This window comes from Sycon ciliatum, chromosome 2 (genome assembly GCF_964019385.1).
Source record: "Sycon ciliatum chromosome 2, ocSycCili1.1, whole genome shotgun sequence".
Taxonomy (NCBI): Eukaryota; Metazoa; Porifera; class Calcarea; order Leucosolenida; family Sycettidae; genus Sycon; species Sycon ciliatum.
This window is the reverse complement of record NC_088644.1, coordinates 50,461,513-50,483,650: the sequence shown is the minus strand read 5'-3', so window position 1 is coordinate 50,483,650 and position 22,138 is coordinate 50,461,513. Positions and strand designations below refer to the sequence as shown.

General features: G+C 48.5%; 2 protein-coding genes across 2 annotated transcripts; one reads left to right on the top strand and one right to left on the bottom strand.

Annotated features, from left to right (window-relative positions):
• Positions 1-1,828: 1,828 nt before the first annotated feature.
• Positions 1,829-7,035, top strand: LOC135810359 (uncharacterized). Its single transcript, XM_065323852.1, has 6 exons — positions 1,829-2,187; positions 2,508-2,603; positions 3,232-3,570; positions 4,246-4,448; positions 5,338-5,408; positions 6,411-7,035. The coding sequence occupies exons 1-6, from the start codon at positions 1,950-1,952 to the stop codon at positions 6,616-6,618; spliced, it is 1,155 nt and encodes a 384-aa protein (XP_065179924.1). The 5' UTR covers positions 1,829-1,949; the 3' UTR covers positions 6,619-7,035.
• LOC135810358 (uncharacterized) lies at positions 6,561-21,467 on the bottom strand. Its single transcript, XM_065323851.1, has 7 exons — positions 21,139-21,467; positions 20,260-20,565; positions 19,100-19,202; positions 15,853-16,580; positions 11,022-11,303; positions 10,315-10,560; positions 6,561-7,971 (listed from the first exon to the last, which is right to left on the bottom strand). Exons 1-7 carry the CDS (start codon positions 21,199-21,201, stop codon positions 7,933-7,935), a joined length of 1,767 nt encoding a protein of 588 aa, XP_065179923.1. The 5' UTR covers positions 21,202-21,467; the 3' UTR covers positions 6,561-7,932.
• Between the last annotated feature and the right edge of the window lie 671 nt (positions 21,468-22,138).

Here is a 22,138-nt window from a genome sequence, read left to right as displayed (position 1 = left end):
GTGCCTCTGCTGTTTGCGTTATGCAGAGCTCACTGACATGTCAGTTTGAGCACTCTTGCAAGGTACATAATTCGGGCCTGGTTTAAATCTGGCTTTGGACATTTTATTTTTCATAGCTATCAGGTTCGGCCTCATTTTCTCGGTGCTGCGCTGATGAGTCCACAAAGGACGAAACTGTTCTGTCCGCAGATTGAAACAACAGCCACAAAAGTAAGGTTCTGCCCAGCTGGTACTAGTCGTAGTACACTACAGTGCTGCTCAATGAAATCCAGTCGCGTCCCTCTACTCTACTGTAGCGGACATGGAAATCCAGTCGATTGACCGGGGCCGGCGCCCTCAGGGCGTTCAGAACGCTGCGTGAGTGCACACGTTGATTGGATCCGATGCGACCAGCGCGCTGCAGCGCAAAAGTGCATGTGTGTAGATCTAGATCTACCGCTTATCCACGGCTTTTACAGTAATACAGTGCCTACATGGATCATGCAAGCATTGTATTTGTATTACACAGACATAGTGTGATACCTACAGTCCTGGCAACTGAAATCTTTGCGATGTGAGGGGGTCGGATTTCAGTTGCCAGCACTGTACATGTACTCAAGTCTGGCCAACAACTGTACAGCGTCAAGGGCTCAGGCGTGGCACGAGCAGTAGCGAGTGGCAATCGTAACCCTCTCTTTCTCTCTGTGTGTCTCTCTGTGTCTGCTTCTCTCTCTGTCTCTTTGTCTCTCTGTCTCTTTCATAAGGTTACTTCGACGTTTTAAAAATGGAATACATCTATTTGTGTGCATTCTGCTTTGCTTTGTAGTTTCATTGATCTAGCTAGGGGCAGCTACTGAACCTGATAGTGATTCGTCCAGGAACATGAAAGTGTACAAGACCATTCAGCCGCTGATGGCACATAGCCGCTCGAGTAACGTATTAGTCACTTCCGCAGGCATGTTTGGTGCAGGCCCAGTCGTTGATGCTGTCCTTGACAAATCCCCAGACCTAGCCTAGGCCTGTCCGGGCGAGAACCGTGACACTAGCAGTAACTAATGAGGCGACAACTGACACAGCTCCAGATGTACGGTAGTGATACCTGACAGCATCTCACAACTTTACGTGAAATAAACAACACCGACGGTGGACACATGCACAAAGTGCTGAGTGTGCTGACCTCTGTCCGGACGTCCGCACAATTTAGGTAAAAGCCAGGCTCGAACTAACCCTTACTTGAAGTAATGTTCAGGAGTCGACAGGCCGGTCTTCGACTTCGCTGCCTGAAAAGGGAGGCCAGAAATGAGGTGTACATTTCTGCTACGTCCGTGGTGCAACCCAAGATGAGTCCTTTCTGTGACTGAGTCTGTACCAACTCGTGCCACTTCGTGACCCTGTTTTCAAGGCGCTCCCACCCACGTCCATGAAGATAGTAATCCTTCTTTGTTGCCATCTTCAATCCGCAGCTTGCTAGTGACAGTCAATGAATCAACTGCATGACACGCTGTCCCTGGTCTGGTATACTGCATGCTACATCACGGGCACTCTCTTGCACTGTGCACTGACCGATGAGTCGGCGATGACCGTGTCCACCCTGTCGTCGTGTCGACGACACCAGCTCGCTCATCAACGCTCACCAGCTGCACGACTACATGTACAGTGCTAGCCTGTCGCTCGACAAGCCGGGTGTCAATCTATCTGTGGCAGGCAGAGCGTGACGGCTGCAAGAAGTCCTGCTTGTCAGGCTGATTTCGAATACATGCGCCTGTCCATGCTGTTTACAACACTATGCATCCGTGTACCTATATAATTCGGCGATTGCCAATCAAATTTTGCAGTTGCTTCTCCGTCTAGCTCTGTATCAGATCAGTACAGATCAGTACCCGGAGCTAGTGCGCAAGTGCTCCGTCTATCTGAAAGAAGTGTTCGTTGCCAGCCGGACGGCTCGGGGAGAAGAATTTTGTGCAGGCACAATGAAGCTCTCAGCCGTGTGCTTCCTGCTGCTACTGAGCGGCTCAGCATGGTCCCAAGATCCGGATTTCGGCGGCTCAGATGTGATCTTCGGTACAGAAGAACCGGACAAGGATGCACCAGCCGAGACGCTGGCACCCGATGAGAAGCCTTCGCTCGCTCCAACCACGGAGGAGGTCAAGCCCACGGACCCAGCTATGGGAGCAGAGATTACTCCGGACATGGAACTACCAGTGCCAGGTAGGCTCAGAGACTGGTGACCTTGGCAACCATGACACTGTCTCTCCAATAGTAGTACTGATTTGCCTGATGATCGTAGTAATACGTGAACTCAGAGTTGTGACAAAGCTTCCAATCTCTCTTGTGTAGTAGTACTGATAGTAATTGTGTTTGTGTGTGTGTGTTTGTGTTTGTGTGTGTGTGTGTGTGTGTGTTTGTGTGTGTATGTGTGTGTGTTTGTGTGTGTGTGTGTGTGTGTGTGTGTGTGTGTGTGTGTGTGTGTGTGTGTGTGTGCGTGCGTATGGTGTGTGTATCTGGTGCGTACACGCACATGCTCACAGAAAACTGCACTGGTGTCATGTGCGATTTCGAAGCCATCCGACAGTGCGAGGCACCAGTGATCTTCGCCAAACAGTGCTGCCCCGTCTGTCCCACCCGTAAGTGGTCTCCAGCCCCTATAGTAGGGAGGTTTAGTTCCCACGTAACGGAAACGCGTACGTGGGTGATCCACGTAAAGTGGATGAAGGGCACCTACGTTGCAATGTTGTGTTTAGTCACACGGAACAAACAAAAGCATGAAGCGAAAGGCCCAAACCTGGTCAAAGACGAAGCTACCCGGGCCTAAAAAGCTCGTCCAATATTTTGATTTCGTGCTTCGGAAACTTCTTCAGCTGAGCACCCTCACAGCTCGCACAATGCGCTCCATTCTGATTTTCACCCACGTTCTGGCGGAACGTGGGTGAGCCTCCATGCACGGTATGTCGTGAACCAGAAAACGTCTGTACGTGGGTCACTGAGTATCACGTGGTACACACACGTAAAGTACCCACGGATTACGTGGGACTAAACCTCCCTAGTGACACCAGTTGATGACGTCATGGCATATGCTTTATTGAGTAGCAAAGCAGTGAGTGACATCCTTACGTAATGGTTTTTTGACTTTTTTATCGAGTGGAAAACAAGTGAATCACATCATCGTGTATCTTTTCATTCTTTTGTATTGAGTGGAAAGCCGATTTTGTCTTCTTTCACTATGCTGATTGCTGACCCCACTCTCCCTGGCAGTGGACCTCTGTGACGGCGTGGAGTGCAACGACACGGAAGTCTGCAGCGTGTTCAACGGACGCGCCGTCTGCTGCACCGACCTGAGCGCCAAGAGAGCCCGCAGCCATGGTTACGGTAGCCATGGCGGGCACCATGGGCATCGCGGCCGCCGCAGTCCGTCTGTACGTGACCAGGTCAACCGCCGTATTAGCACTGTCCTCCATTTCGGCAGCCACCACCACGGCCATGGGTACTACTCGAACGCTCAGCTGCATCATAACAAGCTGCGTTGTCGCTACGACCTTCCCGACAACTGCACCCTGCGCTTCAATGACGAGATGATGAAAACTCCCACTAAAGGTAAGGGGCTGCACTAGTACTCGAAGGAGCTGAAGCGTGAATCGAATTGGCTAGGCAAATTAATAATAATATGAACAGTTCGCATATTGCCCGCATAAACAAATCATACGGGAGTAATGCATCTGCCAATGATAGTCGACAAGAGTTGCTTGTTGGTGGCGAGGTTGAGGCATTCCTGAATCGGCACATTCAGAGGCTTGAGGTTTTCTTTGATGTTGTCGACCCATCTCTTGTTGGCGCATTCACGTTGCCGAAATTCGCATCTTAGCACATGGCGTGTTTTTGCTGATCAGAAGAACATTGCTGCACAGAACCACCAACCTTTGGGTAGTATTCCAGTTGCATATTGTGATTTCACTTGTTTGTAGTCACTTCAGAAGCTCAACATGTGATAACTAGGCTGGTTTATAATCATCTGCTTGAGTTGTTCCTAGGGTGGTTCCCCTGAAGCCAAGACGGTTCATCGGCCGAAGATTGCAGGCCTCCACAGCATTGTTTTTTGTGAAGCCAGATCATGTACATGTGTATATGTGACGGAGTTACCTCTCTTCTCCTCCTTTTCACTCTCCTTTTCTCTCTATACCTCTCCCTTTCTCTATCTCTCACATCTCCGTTTCCTACCTATTTCTATTTATCTCTGTCGTTGGCTGTGCCCGCTTCCCTACCGCCCCACAGGTCCCTGTGTCAATGCCAGCTGTAACGAGTCGGAGGCGTGCGTTGTCAAGTATCGACATACCCTCGTCCGTCGCTTCTTCCGCATGTTCGTCGTCATGCGCAAGATGCCACACTGCTGCAAGATGAACCGCCCCGATTGCCCAGACGTCGAGAGACCCACGGTGCTCGGCAAGTGCCACCTGCCCGGTGACCCTATTCCGATGGTAAGTTGTTCGCAGCACCCTGGCTGTGTGGCTTGACGTTCATTGGTTAAGTGTGTTTATACAGTGCTGGCAACTGAAATCCGACCCCCTGAGCGGTGGATTCACGTTCTTTGCGATGTGAGCGCACCGCTCAGGGGGTCGGATTTCAGTTGCCAGCACTGTACTAAGACAGTGCAATACTCACTATTCGTATTTCCCGGTCCTTCACCATAGCAACGAGATCCCATCAAGTATAGAAGAGCGCATGCTCCAGTGGTTCTCTAGTCTCGGGTCGTGTCTACTCTCTTATCTAAATGCTTCTTCCATATTCAATACTATATAGCCCCTGTGTTCTGGAAGTGTGAGGGGACTGCGTTTAGCCGGGAGCTAACAGAAGCAACCAGATTTATACTTTATAGTCCCTTCATCCAGAATTGGCACCCCAACTTTCTGGGGCTTTGAACACATTATTTTAGACATGTTGAAATCAACTTCAAATCCTGTGCATTTTAATACATGTATGTACCATTCCTCCTTGCGTCGTCCAAGGCCGGAAAGTCGGAGGAGAGGAGTTAGAAAATCAGGACATGGTGGCCAGGCTTCACGAAATCAGGACATGGTACTCTATGGCAACACGATTTTGTTGAGATGCAGATTCCAAAACCCAGATTTTCGAATTTAGAATGTGTGTATGTGTGCGTGTGTGTGTGTGTGTGTGTGTGTGTGTGTGTGTGTGTGTATGTGTGTGTATGTGTGTGTGTGTGTGTGTGTGTGTGTGTGTGTGTGTGTGTGTGTGTGTGTGTGTGTGTGTGTGTGTGTGTGTGTGTGTGTGTGTGTGTGTGTGTGTGTGTGTGTGTGCATGTGCATGTGCATCACGTGTGCATGTGTTTATGTGCATGTGTGTATGCAGAAAACCAAGGAATGCAACTGCACAGACATGCCACTGCGTCGTGGAAAGCGTGGACACGGGTACCAGATTGTGTAAGTGACAATTACTGGCGTGGTCAGCAGCAATTTCAGGTTACCTAAATTATGAATGTGTGGCATGACCTCAGAGTGGCAGCTACAGTAAAACCTGTCTAAGACGATCGCTCAAGGGACCTTCAAAACGTGGTCTCTGTTACCAGGTGGTCTCCTTATCCAGGGCCATTTGACTAGAAGTAGCATCCCTTGTTCCTGGCTGCAGTGGTCTTCTAGGACAGGTGGCCGCCTTACACGAGTGGTCGCCTTGATAGGTTTTGCGGTAACTAGTAACCTTGTGACTTGTTGTTCTGTGTGATCAAGCCCCCTCAACCACAGTCAATACTTCGGTCATAATGACTGACTTTCAAGTGCTGAGTCTCGGACCAGTTCACTTAGCTCTTTCACAGTACAGCCAATCAGAACTTCTGTTGTGCATTATCGTTGGTCGTACAGCAAGTGAACATGCAACGGGGATGCAATGTAGTCTTGATGATAATGTTGCCTGGTAAATGCTGTGATGGTGCTCCAATATCTGCTATAATCTAACCTGGGGTTCAAAACCAACTCTAGTTCTTGTTTGGCTTGAGCTGATTGTCAAGTAGCTGGTGGTGTAGTGGACATTATAATAATTATTTATAGCGTACCGGATATTCTCTGTGACAAGCACAGGTCCCCATTACTAGCACAGCCCCTAATACTAGCACACTGTGAGCACCTTTCGAAACATTATAAGCATAGTCTCTATTATTAGCAAGGTCTCAGTGGAAATCAGTGTTGCATGCATGATATCTAGCATGAGCTTCTTCTTGCTCGGTATGGAGTTATCGGTTGAAATATCATAATCACGGTCTCCAATATAATCGAGATCTTCAGCGTAAGCGCGGGGTAGAGGTGTGTTTAAAAATATAAGCACGGCGCTTGTAATAGAGATTATACGGTGACTTTTCGGTCCTTGGCTATTTTTTGCTATACATTCATGTTTTGCTTTTCTTTTTTATTGTGTGGGCTGTTTGTTACTAGGCGACACCGAGGTTATAACTATCTTGTGGGAAGGATGTTCGGACGGTGCAGCAGCGGATCACGCACCGAGACGACGTACCAGCGTGTACCCGGGTCAGTGAAGCGCTGCAAGTGCGAATGTCCACGCCACGAGTCCTATGGCCACCACAGCCATGCCAGGCGCTGCGGCAAGATGAGGCTCATGACCAACGAATGCCGCACCCTGTAACGCTGCCATTGTGCAGCGTTTAACCAAGACGGACATTTTTTATGAACTTTTCACTCATGTTTCCCTTGTTCAATAGTTTCCTGCCGGATCCGGTTGCTCACAACACCGGTGTGCCTTTTCTTGGCTTCACAACTTTCTTTTAAATTCACAAACTATGACAATTGAAATTCACAAAATGTCACAGAACACAAAGCTGATGACCAACGCATGACGCATCCCGTAACTTTGCAACTGAGCTGTTTTTAACCGATCGGATCCTTCTTTAAAGGTCTCATTCATTCTTTCCCTCACTCAATAGTTTTCTGCAGGATCCGGCCACTCGCATTGTGACAACACCATTAGGCCGTTGCTTGGCTTCACAAAATATGACAATTGAATTTCAAAAATTCACAAAATACAAAGTTTATGATCAACGAATGACGTGTCCTGTGTCATTGCCGTGGTGCTGTGTTTAACTAGACGGGCACTTTTATTAAGTTCTCACTCATTTCTTCCCTTGCTCGACACTTTTCTGCAGGACCCGCTTACTCAGAACAAGATTTTGCCTTTCCACTTCTATATGCCCTGGCTTGGCCTCTCAAAATATGATGGTTGAATTTCCATTTCTGAAATTTGGGGTTTGATATCATTGTCTCACAGCCTTGTTTATAGGTACTGTCCATTTTGTACACAAGTAACAACAATCGTTCACAACCACTATGCCTGAAGCAGTTCATATCCCCATGGTTACAATGAATACTGTAAGGCTTGAATCTCAAACGGAGTACAACTTTTTAAAGTTTTAACACGAAAAGTCTAACATTAAGTCGAGAAATGTTAGCCATGTGCTAATCCTTCTCTCCCAGGAAAACTTGCAATATCCATTCAGGATACCGTTAAGCATAAATCACAGAGCAAACTTGAACACGAATCTTTACTCTCTAGCTGTTAATAAAATGGGCGACAAAACTATTATGATCCTGGTTGCTCTAACGAAACTAACTTTTAAAGTGGAATGATGCTCTAATGAATGGAAACATGTGTACTGAATCCCCTCGAATTCAGAGTTTTAATACGGTGCTCATTAGACACAATATACCCCTACCTGATTTGGCAATGGCATTTAATGAATATTCAGACAACGGAGCACAAACTCAGAAGCAGCAACAAACTCGGCCATTTGAGAATAATCTGTGGAGAGGTGGACGGCTCAAATAGAGCAGTAAACCTCTCCTAACCTGCCTGCATTGTCTGCAGATATTCCTTCAGTTTGAATTTGTGGATTCCATTAAAACGTGGACGTGGGTCCAGTCATGGGGTGTATGCAAATATTTTTTATTCTTCCGCCTGCAGTGATTCTCTCCGATAGGGTATCTTTCAGCAAGGATACACAAACACACCCAGATGTAGACAGACACACGCGCGCAAACACACATGCACGTGCGCACACACACCCACACATCCACAGACGCACACACACACACACAGAGGCACACACACACACACACACACACACACACACACACACACACACACACACACACACACACACACACACACGCGCGCAAACAAGCACCAGAACAGTGGTAGCTCTTTTGTTGGCACTGTGCAGAGAGTAAACCTTCCCTGGCAGCTAAACCTGCGCTGCATTTTGGAGCAAAACACATCCCGAAAAGACAAGGGGTAGATAATACTTGTACATGTTCGGGTGGGGGGGGGGGGGGGGTTCTCAGGGACTGTTTTGATAGTCTTTTACACGTTGTGAAGGGCAGATGAAAATTACATATACAGTAAAACCTGTAACTAAAGACCACCGTGACTAGCGACCAGCCTGGTACTACAGTAAAACCTGTAACTAAAGACCACCGTGACTACCGACCAGCCTGGTACTACAGTAAAACCTGTAACTAAAGACCACCGTGACTAGCGACCAGCCTGGTACTACAGTAAAACCTGTAACTAAAGACCACCGTGACTAGCGACCAGCCTGGTACTACAGTAAAACCTGTAACTAAAGACCACCGTGACTAGCGACCAGCCTGGTACTACAGTAAAACCTGTAACTAAAGACCACCGTGACTAGCGACCAGCCTGGTACTACAGTAAAACCTGTAACTAAAGACCACCGTGACTAGCGACCAGCCTGGTACTACAGTAAAACCTGTAACTAAAGACCATCGTGACTAGCGACCAGCCTGGTACTACAGTAAAACCTGTAACTAAAGATCACCGTGACTAGCGACCAGCCGGGTACTACAGTAAAACCTGTAACTAAAGACCACCGTGACTAGCGACCAGCCGGGTACTACAGTAAAACCTGTAACTAAAGACCACCGTGACTAGCGACCAGCCTGGTACTACCAACCACTTGGCCAGGCACGGATGGTCTCACATTCAAAATGCACTGTGACTAGCAACTATCTGCTGAACGCGACCAGTGACCGCCTTTTCTTGTCCCAAAGACGATTTTTGACCCGTAACTAGCGACCGCGATGTAGGAAATCAAATGTTGCTCGAAGCTCCTTCTTGAAATTTTGCTGATTTTCCATGGTCCTGAAAGGAATCTTTCGGTACTACAGCTGAACAAATGAACGCAGGCCATTATGACTGTGGAGTCGGTGTGGACTGCACTACACCTGTAAGAATTTCAAGCCCTGTCAAGAATAAACATGATAGGAAACGTCTTGGAGAGCGCGTCGAAAATGCTCTCTGCTCGATGTTACTACTCGGAGGAGAAACGAAGACTGAGCGGCTCTGTCACCCCAGTCATACAAATGAATCGACGATGGCGTCAAGGAATCCAGAAACAAAGCAGCACCGCAAGGTCCTGATGCTGAAGGATCGCGTTCGAACAATCGAGAAGTCGCAACAAGGATAGTCGGTACGATTGATCAGATGAACAAATTAGAAGCCCAGCGCAAAACGAAACTTCCACAGGGAACGTTTGACTCCTGGCTTCAGAAGTAGCAGCTGAATTTGATGCCTGCAAAAATTAATCTTCTCTCTCTCTCTCTTTTTTGTCTCTCTCCATCTCTCCGTCTTTCTCTCCAAGTGTTGTTTGACCTGAAATAAGAATGGCATTGCGCAAGCCCTGGGGAATTGTATTAGCTGCATTTTGATATGCATATCATATACTGGGATCCATAATAACAAGAGTAGATAAACAAGAGTGTGCAACTCGCGGATGGGTAGGCCCACGGCGGAATTTTTTGTTGACGTAATCTTTTCGACGACGCACGCGCTGCGAGTCTTTCGGAAAGTTTTCCCTCGTGCTCTTGGTCGGGCTTTACACTATATGGTCGGTGCCCAGCACGTCCTCTCACACTGCTCTGGGGCAAAGTGCACGTTTCTCTGAAAAAAGGTGACGTCTACAAAACTTCCGCCATGGGCGGGGGTATCTGCAGATTGTGCAGGAGAGATCCGGAGTTGCACACTCTTGTTTATCTACTCTTGACAATAAATATATGGTCGCACGGTGCAAACCTCTAACTAAAGACCACCTGCTACTAAAGACCGCTTTTGCTGGCTCCAAGGGGTGGTCAGTAGTCACAGGTTTTACTGTATCTAACACGCACATGCGTACCCGTCCCATTGTTCAATATAAAAAAATTGCATTTCAGAAATTGCATATACGTGAAAGGCACTGATCAGTTTCACATACTCGTGTCTGAACATTCTCGTCATTCTTTTATCGCACCGTAAAAGGAAGACTCTCACCTTGAACTTTGATGACTGTGAGGATTGTGATTGGCTCGATTGTGACAGTATCGCTGATTCTTCGCCCGAGATCCACGCCTGGCTCGACGAGTGAAAAGCTCTGTGATCCGCCGCAGCGTTCTCCACATTTGGGCTGCTACTACCATTGGGATGGGCGGGTTTTTGCATGGCACCTGGCTCTTGTGAGGCACCCGTTGACTCTTCGTCCTCCGTGTCATCCATCACTGCTTGACAGAAGATGTTAGTCTGTACGAGCAAATGTGACAACATGGGTTACCATAACCAGTATGATCATAGTGGAAGACAGTTCGAAACAAAACAAAAACTGCCTACAGTCAACTTCGCTAATAACGACTGCGGATATAACGACAACTCGCGAATAACGACAGAATTTCCATGCCCAGAGCAAAGTCCCATACAACTGTAATACATATAATGAGACTTCGGGTATAACGACACTTCGCGAATAAGGACACCTTTCTGATGCCCCGCTGAGTGTTGTTATAAGCGAAGTTGACTTTATATACATAATTATAAGAACAAAGCATGCAGAGAGATCCCGCAAAGTGCCGTATTTTGGTAGACTTGGATCGACTCTTGAAAAGGAAAACCATGTCCACCCCACCCCTTTCCATTATGGACAACTTCAATGAAGGTCGAACAGGAAACAAAATAACTGAGGTTCATCAGAAAGGGAGTGAGCTCACGTTGGATATGTCAGACACTTGGCTAGCGTCAGTCTGCGTATACGGTAGCTCGCACTCGTTTCCCACCGTCAGGCGCGGACTCGGGCTGAACAGATTGGGAATGACGCGAGGCACGGTCGCTGGCACTGCTGTAACCTGTGTCGTCATGCCGACCGACTCCACAATGGCCAATAGGGGCACCGCTGTTGGTGTTGCTGCCGTACCCAGGACTGGTGTTACCATATTTGTAGCGGGGGCTAACTCCGTAGGTTGCTTAGTGGGGTGGTTTGCAGTGCGGCAAGTCTAAACAGAGACAAAACACACACCGGTGATTACACTCATGAGCAGATAGCACCGACAAGTGGGGACCAGTGTCTGCTCCAGAGCCGGGTCAGCCGGGTCAGCGACCCGGTTGCGGGGTACTTGGACCCGATTGGAAAAAGAACACCGGGTCACCTGTGACCCTGTTGGGAATACACACCAGGGAGTCCTATTATGTACAGCAGGGAGTACTATTATGTACAGCAGGGAGTACTATTATGTACAGCAGGGAGTACTATTACATGTATGTACAGCAGGGAGTACTATTATGTACAGCAGGGAGTACTATTATGTACAGCAGGGAGTACTATTATGTACAGCAGGGAGTACTATTATGTACAGCAGGGAGTACTATTATGTACAGCAGGGAGTTTTTTTTTTTTTTTTTTTTTTAGTAGTAAAAGCCTCTTTTACGGGCGAACAAAACACAATTTGCCATGATGGATGATTGAAAACAAATCACATAATGATGACGTCGCATGTGATCAGACAGCAAGAGAAGCATAGCATAGTCCGCACAATCACGGGGCAAGGCTCAACGGGACACCCTAGCCTCCACGACAGCCAGGGAGGCACAGCCATCCATTGGAGGCTGCCAAACTCGGCGAGCCCCACGCAGACACATGACACTCGAACGCAGCAGGGCGAAAGACAGCCTGCAGCGGAGGTGGGCAATTAGCACAGAATACGCCTCCCTCCCACGTAGCGACTGGAGATGTGCAATCCGGCTCACCAGTGCAGTGGCACCCTTGCCGCATCCTCCGGTGGAAGAGAGCACAAAGGGGAGAAAAGTGGATCGCTCCACTTCTCGGACTCTCCGATCATATCGACGCCGTTTCTCTTGCTCATGGTGCCGGTAGCAGCCAGAGAGAGAGGAGGTGCGGTTCGAAGACGCATAAGGGTTGAACACCCGTACATCAATAAAAGTGCGTTCGAACCGACCCCCCCAAACTCCACTGGCCACCACATCCAAACGAGCTTGATCCTCGGTTGATGCTGACCGGAGCTGAAACTGCTCCCCAGTCAGGGGTTGGAGATGTGGCTCCACTGCGACGTTGTGGGCGACACCCTTCAATGAGCTTGCCAGTATGTCGCGCACCTCGTTGTGGCGGATCGAGGGGAACCCACCGAAAGGACAGGACAAGGCGTGAGCAGTGGTGAATGCCTTCTCGCAAACACAGGTGGTGGGCAGGCGAGAAGGCGTCCAACCGTAACGGAGGCAGAGGCCATCCCGGAATTCCCCCTTCGACAAAGCGAAGCCGTGGCGAGCGATGGGTCGGCAGGTAAGCCAGCTTGATGCTCCCTTCTCCTCTGCCAGACTGATAGCGAGATCGAGTTCGCTGTGTTCGGTGCGGAACGTATCGGCAGCTATCTTCATTGCCTTTCTGGCCTCAGAGCGAGCCTGACTCTTGGCCCTGCGGACACAGGCAAGAGCATCATCGAGGTGCTCTTCTTGCGCCATGATCTTGTCGTACAGCGCAGTGGTGATTAGCCTGGAGGTGCCGTACTGTGAGCCAAAAGTGGCAGGGTTGGCCACGCCGAGGCCTCCATGCCGGCAGGTAAAGTGAGCAAAATGCGTTCAGCTTCACTGGGCGCCGTCCGTCCACTAATGGCAGGGATTAGGCGGCGGTGGATGATGTCCTCCAGGGGTGCCAGCTGTTCTGCAGCACCATCGAGAACCCGACACAGGAAGGACCACCGGTGTTGGAGGCTGTTCACCAGTGCAGAGTAAGCTGCTTGAGGCTGTGACCGGGCGAAATCTGTCAGCTTGCACAGCTCCTGCGACCAGGTGGCCACCTTGGAAGCCACAAACTCCTGCACAAACTGATCAGTTCCGATGGCTGATCCAAGGTGACGGCACCCGTCAGTGGTGATAGACACACCCGTGCCGGCGAAGATGGTCTCGGCTGCCTCTAGCTTGTCCCGCTTGACGACGAGGACGGACTTGCTGGGGTTAATGAAATACCCGAACGCCGGCCCATCCCCGACGAGTCGGTCCCACCACTGGCGGAGAGGGTTGAGCCCGCCACCCGCGGACGAGTCATCCGCATACCAGCTCTGGCGTGTTCCTGGGGTTGCCACTCTGCGCACCAGGGGGAGTACCCCCAAAGCGTACATCGGCATAGCAAGAGGATCTCCCTGCGTTGTGCCTTCTCGCGATAGGAGGCACTCCCCGTCCACGAATAGGCGGGCCGGCTGACGGTAGCAGTTTACGATAGCGGGTGTGATGGCTGGACAGAGGTGCGCTACGTTGCGCAGGGAGTACTATTATGTACAGCAGGGAGTACTATTATGTACAGCAGGGAGTACTATTATGTACAGCAGGGAGTACTATTATGTACAGCAGGGAGTACTATTATGTACAGCAGGGAGTACTATTATGTACAGCTCCCCGATGTACATGTACATGCAGTAGCCGTACTTGAACGTACCCGCCTTTGACCCGGTTGGAAGAGTTGTGCCAGGTACATGTGTACCCGGTTGGTTTGAAATCCTAGAGCAGACACTGGGGACTGAATTATTTCTTGTATTTTAGACTGGTACGTACAGCCATTATTGTTGGTGCCATTCCAGTGCCCTCTACTAAACCCTTCCAAAGTTTAAAACATAGACACCAATATTGAGAAGTTTTTCAATCAATGCCATAGTGGGTTTGATGATCACATTGGTTCTTGGTACGACTTTGTATGAGTAGACGGGCTTGGTCGAAACGTGTCTACTCATGCAACTTTCTCAGAAGTCCAATTTTTGTGCTTGGTTTTGAGAAGATCGAATGCTTAGATTTGCCTGGTAAATGTGCTATACGCTATGGTCTTCGTAATGGTGAAGTCAATCCCACATATAATTACTGTACTTCGAAGTACAGTAACGTTACCCCCATCCCCACCGGGCACCAAAGAATGGGGAAAGGGGTCTCCGCTTCAGGCCGCTGATGTTACTATAATCGAGTTTCCCCGCGTCTTTGTTCTTGTTCTATTCTTGGACAATCCCATGGCGCAGGTACGCTGTGCATGCTGTGTTACATGAAAACAGACCATAGTCCATGACTCTTTACTTCAGCCTGGCACGCTCATACTGTCGTCGTGCAAGAGACGATCTGCACCTTCTATGCTCTCGCCACGCCACAAATGCAAGAACACTAATACGTTGGTTTGTTCTCTGTTGGAGAGATATCTTTTCCAACACCTCACTTCAGGAGCCGACGGGAGAACTGAACTCCCACAAGACAGGACAAGAGAATATAATGTGGGGACGTGGAAAAAGTGGGGAAAAAGTGGGGCGATGGAGACGAAAGAGGTGCTCAAAAGTGGGGCGTTGAAGCGAAATAGGTGAACGTGAATAATACTATTCCCGCACGGGATAGGAGACAAAGACGGCAGACGATGAAATATGACGGACACAACACGGCAACTGGACAAATACAACGGAGACAAGACGAGAAAATGCGTATACAACGGGGACGAGATGAGAAAGAATGCATACGGAGGGGACAGAAGATGGTGCAGTGGCATATACAAAGCATTCCAAGACAGCGCAGCAGCGTGTACCACGGGTCAGCAGCATGTACGACACAGAGACACAAGCGCAGCAGCACGTACGACATAGAGACACAAGCGCAGCCACGTGTACGACAAAGAGCTACACGCGCAGCCGCATGTACAACACAGAGCTACAAGCGCAACCACATATGTCGCGAACGTCGCGATGAAATACATGTACATGAATTTGGAATAACCAATTTATATTTGCATTACATGACGATGATTTTGTACTCTCTTGCTTGCTTACGTTGTGGCTGATTCCACGCTTGGGTTAGCCGAAGTCTAGTTCCCCATCGTCCTTTCTAGTGATTAATTTCATTCTACTTCGAAGTAGCTTCGAAGCAATCATTCGTTTCTCTATTCTTTGCATTTTGTTCACAAACAAATTCTTCGTTATGTTTTCGTCCTGTGAGTATTTTCGAGATCTTGATTTGTTTTGCTCACGCGTGACTTTCCTTTCCTTTTTGTTATGCATGACCATGATGACGTATTGGTATGACGTGTATGTGTACGTGACCACGTGACTGCGCGTTCACTAACTGCATGACTGTACAGACAGTAGGCTAGTGCATTTTTGCGATTCGCTCTCCTTGCTGTTCACTTCTTCTCCATTTCTGTTTTGTCGCTGCACTAGTTCCTTTTGTCACCATGCCACGTAAATGAAGGGTGTGGTCGCCATTTTTATGCATGTTCTTTGTGCGCAGCTGCCTGTGGATGCAGCTGCCTTTTTCCGTTGAAATTTGATCTTGTTTGAGAAAGAAAGAAACAAACTTTCCAAATCAAGAAACGTAAAATGTCTTTCATGTCCGTTGAGTTGGGATCTTTATGATGTCGCGAGTCACGACAACATGTACAACAGTACTATTGTGGTGACTTTCTACTGAGCCTGGTTATCTCTTTGGCAACCTCGTCTTTGGTGCTTGGTGCACCAAAGAACAACGAATGTCAAAAAGTACTTTGATTCAGTGTGAAACTTTGTTTTCACTCACCCTTGGATCTTTGCTGGCTGCTGGTGTAGTCTTCTGCCGAACCATGCCAAGTGTTCTGGGGGTGTTACCTCCTGAAAAGCGTGCGCCGCCTGGGGTGTGTTGGGGCTTTCCGAAAGATGGCACAATCCGTGCACTGGGCGTTGATGGCTGGCTTTTGCCGCGGCTAGAATGCCGTGATGCTGGGCACGAGTCGGCGTAGGCATTCAGTGATTCCTCGGAGAACTGCAGCTCCTTGTTCAGATCGGCTGCTGGACGTTCTGCTGCTGTGGAGGTGACTGTGTTTTTCTTCGAAGCCCGCCGGCGTCGTTTGCTGGTGATTTGACTGATCTCAGGCGGTGCCATTCCCTGTGGTAGACCCTCCAACACAGGCTTTTGTTTTTGTCGGAGAGCCTTTGCCTTCCTGGGTACGGCATCCTTTCGCGAGCTCCCAACAGCAGAATTCGGTTCAGAAGAATCGGTATTGTTGGTGTTTAATGGGTTCCGACGTCGATGTGCTACTGGCTTGGGAAGCCGACGGGAGTACTGCTCCACGTGATGACGATACTGACTCAGCGAAAATGGTAGTGGGCTATCGGTGACATCATTAGTATTGTTGTTGGTGCTACGCGCTGCTGCTGCTGCTAGATCATTGCCTCGTGTCGTACTGCTAGAAGGCTGATAAGATGTCTGGTGTCTGCTCTCCTTGCAGGGCCTTGTAACTACAGGTTGAGCCAGACTTGGCGGCGGCACTGGCATAAACACACACACGGGCGCACGCACACACACACACACACACACACACACACACACACACATACACACGCACACACGCACACACACACACAATGAAAATGTTGTCTAAGGAACAAAGGAAGTGATAGTCCCTGCAGCCTTTGTCATCAAAAAGACAAAAACATCCGCCAAAGCCGCAATGCATATAACCAGTTCATAGCTACCAGCCAACAGCATAAGGCCGCGGTCACACCGAGCTCGATTCAGCCGTTCAGCCGAAAAAAGCGCTTGTTTACGTCACTATTACCATGGAAACGGCTGAAAAATGTCCAACAAGCGACTTTCAGCCGTGGCTGACTCTCAGCCGTTTTTTTTCCGGCTTGTTTCAGCCACAGCTTGTACAAGCGGCTGAAAGCCGAAATTCAAAAAATAATTTGAGTGCGCTTGGAGCACACCATGTAGCTAGTTGACATGATGAACTGATAATTATTGATGTTCTTTTTCGTGTCCGTGGAACCGTGCTATCCCTGCGCCTTTGGTTTTGACTGTGAGTCTGTCTATCCAACTACACTGTATTCAGTTTGATTTGGATTTGTCCGACGACCATGGATTTCTGCCGCTGTGCGTCTAGACTGCTGCGTAGATTGTTGGAGCTGTTGTTTGAGGCCAAGACAAGGCACCACACTCACGACCGAATTCATGAAGAAAGCCGGGTACGAAGAAGAGAGTGGATTGCAACTGAGTTGAAGAACGGCAACCGGCGGGGTAGAAAGCTCGACATCAGGAAACACCACCCGAACCATCGCGTCCATGCACACCGAACAAATAAAAAGAGCACGACTTCGCAATTCAGAATCCGGGCATCCTTTGCTTCTTCATCAAAACTGAACACAAGAACAAGTACAGTTTTAGATCGCGAACGTTCTGCTTTCCGGTTTCTTGCAAACATTGGTGTGCTTCGAGATATTCAAAATTTGGTGGGTAAGAAAAACAAGCCATTCAAGCTTTGCAGTCAAGGTCTGGTGTGACCGCGTCACAGGGACCACGCAAGCCAGCTGAGCGCCAGCGATAACAAGCCCAAAGTGGCTTGTTTCGGTGTGACCGGGGCCTAAGTCACATTGATGTGATCAAGAATACTGCTGACAATCGGCGGTGCAACAATTTCGGCATTTCATGATTTTTCGACATTTCGGCAGCGAGTTGTTTTTGACGTAGAGTTTATACTAATACATCACCAAAGCCGATGTGGAAAATTTCATCAGCGTTTTGATTTCAGCGCTTTGTTTCGGTGCCGAATATAGCCGAAATGAAATAGCTGCCGGAATTGTGTATAATGATCTATCTACTTGTAGTCACAATTTTAAAATAGGGTACAAACAATCTTAGAGCTATGAATAAAATGAAGGCCGCAGACATCACGCAACTACGTTACTTGTTTCACATGCATGTGTAATTTATTCCCGTAGCTATGCAGAAGACGTTACTTCAGTAACGTCTGGCGCTAGCCAGGGTCCACACAGCTTTAATTTGGTATCTGTGTGTTTGTTTGTTTGTTTGTTTGTGTCACGCCTGGCGCTATCCCGTATCTGTCCCGTACCGTACCGTACCATCAAACACAGCTGGCCACATATACAGCTGGCCGCAATATTCAAATAGGGCTTTCAAACGCAAGATCATAACGTGAAGCAACTTGGCGCGCAATAGTGCGGGTTCGAATCCCAGGTTATGTCTTTAAAAATTTTTTTTTTTTAAGAATTTAGGCCAGACGTTTTTACTTCTATGTTTCTCGTCACCTGAAAATCTAAAAACATATGCGAGAGGTGGAAAAAAAATAAAAAATGACCGAAAATAAAAAAAGTTTATTAGACCTTTCTTCACACTAAAGTCCACCAATACACCATGCAAAATAGCATCCAAAGTTAGCAACTAGTATGTGGTAGGAGTTTCTGTCACAATCTGTGCAGGTGCAGCTAGATTGCGCACAAAAATGCCGTCCTTGCATCATGTGTCGCGCAGGTCAGGCCACATTATGTACATGTGCATGAGTGTGCTGGTTCCCACATGCAGAGTCAGTGCAGCACAGTTTCTTTTCTTTTTTTTCTTCCAGACTCCTGAATCGTATGCGCGCAGGTGACGAGAAACATAGAAATAAAAACGTGTGGCCTTATAACATCCCTATGCTTTTTTTTGTCTAGGTCATCAAGGCAAAAAAGCATAGCGTAGGGCCCTGAGCTTCCAAGCTCTCTCGTAACAATAATATTCTAATCCGGAATCCCTGCTTCATTTTATAGTTGCTTTCATTGGTTACATTCAGTTCCGTAAATTCCACTGATGATCGGGACAGAAAATAGATTCTGGATTTTAATAATTATTTTTGTTATGAAGTACACATACATGTCGAACAAGTAACTAAGTTGCGTGATGGTTCCGGCCTTCATTTTATTGATAGCTCTTTAAAAAAAGTGTCTGGAATATTCAGACCCACTGCATTTGTTCTAGGGACAAGAGTCACAAGACCAACTAAATCTTTTCTTACTTTGCGCTCGCTCGGTTTGCCGTCGACGATGTGCCAGTCGTATCTTCCCCAGCTCTTTCAACATCCGTGTGATGTTCTGCTGCACCTCCTGGTTGATAGCATCCTGTAATTAGCAGCAACAGTACATAATCACAAGGGTGTCGCTAACCTGTAGAACTCGGAGTAACAGGAACAGCGCTGCATTTTCGTATTTTCTTCACCTGTATAATTATAATGATTTGCACCGAGGTCCGTCCAGCTCTCTCTCTCTCTCTCTCTCTCTCTCTCTCTGTCTGTCTCTGTCTCTGTCTCTGTCTCACTCTCTGTCTGTCTCTCTCTCTCTCTCTCTCTCTCTCTCTCTCTCTCACTCTCTCTCTCTCTCTCTCTCTCTCTCTCTCTCTCTCTCTCTCTCTCTCTCTCTCTCTCTCTCTCTCTCTCTCTCTCTCTCTCTCTCTCTCTCTCTCTCTCTCTCTCTCTCTCTCGAGCAGCTGCAACTTGCTCTGAGTCAAAGGCGTCACAGGGCAGTGGCGAGTGGTATGACGGGCCGGGGGTTTGAGGGCGTCCCCGTGGAAAACATTCTGATTCTCGGGCAGAAGTTTTAGCCCTCTTTTATTGCTTCTTGGATGAATTGGGCGTACCATGCAGAACGAACAGTGGTACGACCATGGCCACCCTGGAGTGGCCGTACCATGTGTGAGGCCCCTGCGAGCAATCCCAATAGTATTGGGCTGCCAGCAGTGAGCCTGTCTAGAGCGGTGACAGCAGAGTTTCACATCGCATCTCAGTAGGTTATATATTATTGATGTTTCGAAAAATATGCGGACTTTCAAGTTCAAATAGAGTGACCGAGCAGATCCGAGAATGTAACCTTATCTCGCCCATCTGGTTCATAATAATTATGCCCTTCAACTCGGTGATTCTGTTATTTTTGTCACCAAGGCGGTAGTTATACTCTTGCGAAGTCAAGGATTGTAGAGGAGCCTACATGACCTACTCCCGTCTAGCAATGTGTGTGTGTGTGCGCGTGCGCGTGCGCGCGCGCGTGTGTGTGTGTGTGTGTGTGTGTGTGTGTGTGCGTGTGCGTGTGCGTGTGCGTGTGCGTGTGCGTGTGCGTGTGCGTGTGCGTGTGCGTGTGCGTGTGCGTGTGTGTGTGTGTGTGTGTGCTTGTGAGGATCACCAACCTGCTCGGATTTACTTCGCATCTGTGACAGTCGGTGCCTACGCCACCAAACTTCTTCAAAACCGTCGTCCTCAGCTTCCTCTTCACCACTACTCAGATTCGTGAGTGTGCCTGCATCTCCGTCAGTACGGTTGTCTCGGCGGCGATGCTGAGATTGCGACTGCGGGAAGTCAAACACAGAGCAAGCGTCGAGCAGATCTGGCTGATCTCCAGCCACTTCATCTTGGTCGTCTTCTGCATTGGCTTCCAACACCATGTTCTGAGCCCAGCCCAGCTCATCTGGGAGGAACTGTGGCTGAGCAGTATTCTGCAGGGGGCATCAAAGAAGACATAGAGCATTTCTGAATCGGAAGCTGCGATATGACATTGCATCTTCCAGCAGCGTCTGCTCCAGAGCTGGGTAGGCCGGGTCAGGGACCTGGTTGGGGGGGGGGGTACTCGCTAGGAAAAAACACCCGGTTGGGACTCAATCAGGGAGTCCTAAGATTCCCTGATGTGCAATACCTGCACTTGAATGAATCCGGGACTGACTCGGTTGCAAGAGTTGTGCCAGGTACACGTGTACCCAGTTGGCTTGAGCAGACACTGGGTTCATGACACTCTATCGGTAGGACTGCTTGGACGATGTGTTGACCCAAAAGCCCGGCGTGGACACCAAGAATTACGGTTTGCAGTGATTGGAGGTGAATAGCTTTCACAGACTAGTACAGAGCACGGCATTAGGATCACCCAATCACGTTATCACCTCTTTTTTTCCTTTTTTTAGTTTTATTCCAAGCAAGACACGGCTGGGGCAACCAATGACCACTGAATTTGCGTGGCGATTGCAGGGTTTTTATCGCCAGCCACGGCTAATGCATGGATATCATCACTCTCTCACCTTCTGTCTTGGGCCAACGACGAAGCTGGACGATCCAGCGCGATGAAGACGAAGTCGCGGCATTCTGAGGGCGAACTGCACGATATGGTTCACGGAATAAAGTTCGATTGATTTGGCACTCCTGCTCGCTCATCAGCAACGTAATTGAACACGAGAATGAGAGGTGTTTTGTAGTGAGCTATACAATTCACGCCAAGAAAGCGGTGTCCACAAGAAAATAATACACCGCTGTGTCACGGATTCCCTCTTTTTTCCCTCCCTTCAGAAGTATTCTGATGCCGCATGTGGCTCCTGTTTGTAGCACATGTGCACAGTGCATCGCTAGTATGATGAAGAGTCAAGTCAAGAGGTCGTGGACTCGGAACGAGCAAGGAAATGCAGTCCAGACTTGCACCGACTTGCGGCCTTGTAACGAAAAAGAGTATTTTTATGCAAGGAGATGTGGAGTGATGACAAACAGTTCAAAGTTCAGGTCAAAGTCCAAACTTCTTCATTCTGCTTGCGTGCTGCATAACCGTTTTCAGCCCGCCGCGCGAGGCAGGAAGAAGAAGAAACTGGCCAGTACAATAACGTGTGAACGATGTAGGTCTACATCAGGGAGTCGTACTCAAACTAGGGAGGTGACACGGCACAGAAATCCGTGTCACAGGGGTTGACTCGCACCCGTGACCCCTCGTTGTTATTTTGGAATAGTTCAGTCCAGTCCAGTCCGAAAGGTCATACTCGGATCGACTCGCCTTCTGTACTTCACCTCCAAGCGTGCAGCATGGGTGTCTAGTTTTTGAAATTATTGAGGCAGCAAATTTCGTTTACAGCCCATCACTCGCCAGTATTCTTTGAAAGACTACCAGCAATTTGTTTACCTCCTGCCATGTCCGAACTACTTGATAGCAGTGATGGCAACAGCAGCAGTTATGAGACAGCGTGTAGTGTTACGGTAACTGTTCAGAACTGTTCAGAGTCGTATCCTAGGTTAATCCGAATACTAAAAATTGACCCA

Coding starts and splice junctions, on each gene's coding strand:
- LOC135810359 (XM_065323852.1), top strand. CDS start 1,950: ATGAAGCTCTCAGCCGTGTGCTTCCTGCTGCTACTGAGCGGCTCAGCA. Junction 2,188..2,507: donor CATGGAACTACCAGTGCCAG/GTAGGCTCAGAG, acceptor ACATGCTCACAG/AAAACTGCACTGGTGTCATG. Junction 4,449..5,337: donor CCGGTGACCCTATTCCGATG/GTAAGTTGTTCG, acceptor GTGTGTATGCAG/AAAACCAAGGAATGCAACTG.
- LOC135810358 (XM_065323851.1), bottom strand. CDS start 21,201: ATGCCGCGACTTCGTCTTCATCGCGCTGGATCGTCCAGCTTCGTCGTT. Junction 20,566..21,138: donor TCGTTGGCCCAAGACAGAAG/GTGAGAGAGTGA, acceptor TGCCCCCTGCAG/AATACTGCTCAGCCACAGTT. Junction 10,561..11,021: donor AAGTGTCTGACATATCCAAC/GTGAGCTCACTC, acceptor TTGCTCGTACAG/ACTAACATCTTCTGTCAAGC.